This window comes from Galdieria sulphuraria (genome assembly GCF_000341285.1).
Source record: "Galdieria sulphuraria unplaced genomic scaffold scaf_303, whole genome shotgun sequence".
Lineage (NCBI taxonomy): Eukaryota > Rhodophyta > Bangiophyceae > Galdieriales > Galdieriaceae > Galdieria > Galdieria sulphuraria.
Window position 1 is genome coordinate 1 of NW_005178172.1, and position 3,904 is coordinate 3,904.

The 3,904-nt window shown below is 38.7% G+C and overlaps 3 protein-coding genes across 3 annotated transcripts; 1 reads left to right on the plus strand and 2 right to left on the minus strand.

Annotated features, from left to right (window-relative positions):
- Position 1: 1 nt before the first annotated feature.
- Gasu_65210 (MFS transporter, SP family, sugar:H+ symporter) lies at positions 2-640 on the minus strand (the record flags this gene model as incomplete). The annotated part of the gene is made up of 1 exon (XM_005702280.1): positions 2-640. A coding segment is annotated over exon 1 (601 nt), but the record flags the coding sequence as incomplete, so codon positions are not given.
- An 820-nt stretch (positions 641-1,460) lies between these two features.
- Positions 1,461-3,241, plus strand: Gasu_65220 (uncharacterized protein). The gene is made up of 2 exons (XM_005702281.1): positions 1,461-1,611; positions 1,662-3,241. The coding sequence occupies exons 1-2, from the start codon at positions 1,476-1,478 to the stop codon at positions 3,212-3,214; spliced, it is 1,689 nt and encodes a 562-aa protein (XP_005702338.1). The 5' UTR covers positions 1,461-1,475; the 3' UTR covers positions 3,215-3,241.
- A 4-nt stretch (positions 3,242-3,245) lies between these two features.
- Positions 3,246-3,850, minus strand: Gasu_65230 (MA3 domain-containing protein). Its single transcript, XM_005702282.1, has 3 exons — positions 3,725-3,850; positions 3,637-3,675; positions 3,246-3,582 (listed from the first exon to the last, which is right to left on the minus strand). The coding sequence occupies exons 1-3, from the start codon at positions 3,819-3,821 to the stop codon at positions 3,377-3,379; spliced, it is 342 nt and encodes a 113-aa protein (XP_005702339.1). The 5' UTR covers positions 3,822-3,850; the 3' UTR covers positions 3,246-3,376.
- Positions 3,851-3,904: the final 54 nt, after the last annotated feature.

Here is a 3,904-nt window from a genome sequence, read left to right on the forward strand (position 1 = left end):
CGAATGGCAGTAGGAACGGCTTCTGCTAAGAGAATAGGAACTGTGCTGGATATCATTCCCATAGAAATACCCAACATCAATCTACCAACCAATAACATTGCCCAAGAAGGAGCCAAAGCTTCCCATAATGCTGATCCTACTGACCATACTCCAGCAATCAGCAAAGTACCTCTTCTACCGATCTTATCATTGAGAATAATAGCCGCCATAGAGCCCACCAATGCACCGAGAGTAGTAGCGGAAGTAGTTAAACCCAATAGATTGGTCTTATTGGCTATCTTGAATTTGTACATGAACTGTATTTCAGCACCGCTCACTAGCGATATGTCAACTCCTACTATAAAAGCACCTAAAGCTGCGAAAGCAACCAGAATGAATAGTCTAGGAGTTTGTTTCCAAGGATGCAGTCTTTCCTCCTCGGTTAGAATTTCATCTTCTAAGGAACTCACATCCTTCAGTTGTTCTTCAAAGTCTTCCAAGTTCATTCCTTCTATGTTTTGTAAAACATTCGCTTCATCATTGCCGCCGCCTTTTGGTTTATAACTCTCTGCTGCAGCAGCTTCGATAGTTTCAACACCTACTTTATCTCTATTGCTTGTCATTCTCAAACAATAATTTCAAGAATCAACTTACATTTACAACTTTCCTTTTAAATCAACTAGTAGAGATTTCTAGAATTCTTTTTCACTTGCACTCAAGAATTCCCCTTTCCACATCGAAAGGGAAGTCCTGTTGACGGATTTCTAGAAATGAAGATGTTCTCCCTTCATCGGTGGCCGAATGAAAATCAGTTCGTCATCTTCTCTTGCAAGAGATTTTTCCAAGGCGGCGGCGTTGGAATTGGTCGAATGGCTCTTACACACACACACACACACACACATACATATATATATATATATATTGAATAGCTCTATGAAATATCAAGAGTGTCATGCTACCTTAGTTGCACCGTATCGTTGTGTAATTTGGCTGAATGGCAAGAAAGTTTCTTCTCCAACGTGAATAGAGGTTGCGAGAAACAAAGAAAGCAATAAAGTGGACAATAGCAAAACTAGTCGAGAGTAACCATTTCGTGATAGACACTATATCGTTTTGCTTTTGAACAACACAGTTGAGAATATCGCAAGATATTACTTTGAAATGGCTCCCTATTCTATGGTTGAAAAGGCAGTCATCTTTAGGGCATTAGGATCATTATCCAAGGTCTTCAAGTAGAAAAATAAAGTTGAAGATTACCACGGACAATTGTATTATCTTGCTGTGATAAAAGATGTTGCATTGAATGGAAATATACGATAGGAAACAATGGTTGTATCGATAGTGCTTGAAAATTTTGTATTTTCATATTCTATACGACACATGATACAAATAGGATCCACAACAATGGTATATAAAAAGTTGAAAATATCGTGGGCGGGAAGCAAAAAATTCCCATCGACTGAGGTTTCAAACCGGCTATGTTGCCAACTTTAGCAATGGGACAAACAAAGCCAAAGAAAGAAATAGTAGAACAGATTTTAGAAGTATGCACTGTATCCGAGGAAGAAGCAATAGACGCTCTTGCTGCGTGTAACCAGGACTTGGAACTTGCAATAGAAAGACTTTTGGCAGGTGACGCTGGAGTGTGTTGATCGGCTTTCTGCTCAATATTTTATGTTTAGGAAAAGAATATAGCTGGCAAAAGGTTTCTAAGAGGGATCGTTGTTTCACATACTTTACTACGAATCAGTTGAATAATGGGAATTGTGCAAAAGAACCAGAAAAGTTCTCAAAAACCAACAAAAGGCCCAACAAGGCAGAGAAGCATAATCTTAAGCGACAAGAAGGAAGATTCACAGGCTATTCACATGTTCTGAATGATCAGTCGAGAATAGAGAAACCCATAGACAAGCGGCTTGTTCCACTGAAAGAAGACTGCTATAATAACAGTATCCCAAACTCCTCTAAACATCAAAACAAAGCTAACAAAAGAATATGGAGAAGGAAAGAGAAAGTTGTAGACAGAGTGAACACTTGTAATGAAAAATATGTGAACTCGGAAACAGACGATAGCAATGGAAATAACTGGAACAAAGGCATCATTCATTTGTTGGACTCTCCTAGTTTTAAAAGAAGAGAATTATATTGGAAAGCCAGTCCGAAAGAAGAATTAGATAAAAGCAAACAATGCCATGAAGCCTCATCAAATAGTAGGAGCCATATACAGTATTCCAGGCGGGATAAACACATCAGGGACTGCAAGGATAGACTTTGTCCCACGTATTTTGTAGAGAATCATGTCTCTTGTAAGTCTGCTACAGAAAATGCCATGGACAACTCCATGCAAAAGTTGGAATGGAGTGAAGATTCAAGTTGTAGAGAGCTACGAATAAGATTTGGCTCTCTAACAGTGGTCTCACCCCTGAGATGTTTTACTCATGTAAACGAAAATAATGGCAATGTCGTAGGATCTGTTCATTTCCAGTCAGGGAAGGTGGAAGGATCACTTATGAAATCATATCGCCCAGCTGATATTTCATTGCGTAAAGATTTCCATATTGATTCGTGGAACGAGTTTGAAGGAGCCAAATTTTCTAATACAGGCAATTCATTTACTAATACTTTTGATCAACATGAAGCAGAATATCCACGCATTCCATGTCAGTTCCCCGACTTAAAGTCTCAGGATGAGATACTTAACATTCCAGAGGTTCCAAAACTGGGTCAAGAAATGGAAGTGGATGGAGCTACGATTGTTTATCACGAACCTCAAATGAAAAACCATTTGACTAGAGAAACTTTACAGAATATTTCTCGTAATGGAATGATTCCTTCTTCTGCGTCATATCCATCCAATCTTCCTTCCATCACAAAGAATTCTTTAGAGACATCAAACAAGGTTCCAATATCGTTATTGCCTCGAGACATGGACCGAACTTTCTTCCAATCTTTTAACCATTCAAGGTTTCCTGTTGTGAACAATGAGCCATCCTTTGGTTTTCATATGCCAACTTATCGAGAGAAAATATCATTTTTGAAACAAAATGACATGCAAGAACAAAGTTATACTGGAGATGATGAATGGCTCCGGTCATTATGCAAAGAGAATGACAAAGAGACCAATCAACAATATCTGTGGGAGCAACTACTTGTTGGAAGGCTTTCTCCAGTTCAACAGCTGCATCACCAATACCCTAATCAAAATAGACATGTTTTGGAAAAGCACTGGAAATGAATCATGTATAAATACATATCAAGTATTTTCAAAATCATATTGTGCTCTGGACTTGTAATAGATTTTATTGAACAACGGACTGACGCAATTTGAAACAACAACAATGCCCGAACTGACGACTTGAGCTAACAAATAATAATATATCAGCTGAAAAAGTTATCATCATACTCTGTTCTTCTGTGATTCTTCAGACTCATCCAAGTCCTTGGTAGCCTCAAAGGTTTCTTGGGTCAGCTCCTTATCGACATAGGATAAGTCGATTTCCTCCAAGAGAACAGAAGGGTCCTGGTCAGAATCATAGTTTGGGTCGTTTTTATCTAGAAAACTTTTTCCATCTTGAACCCACATGGAACCCCATACTCCTTTACCTTACAAAAGGCAAAAATGAGTTCCCATCCAAGAACTACCAACCAGAAACTTACCACCTGCACCACCTTTTTTTGGAAGCCCTCTTCCAACCGCTAGAGTAGTTAGTTATAAAAGCAATGATGATAGAACTCTACAACTCACCACTGTGTCTATTATATAGTCTTTTAGTAGGAGAAGGAGGCGAGCGCCCTTGTATTTTAGGAGAACGTATTTTGAGGTGTCCATTTGGAGACTGCATGAGAATCTCAAATTGTGGGAAAATCAAAAATGAAGGAATGTCAAGATGGATGGATCATCTTATTGGGCACAACCATATGTGCA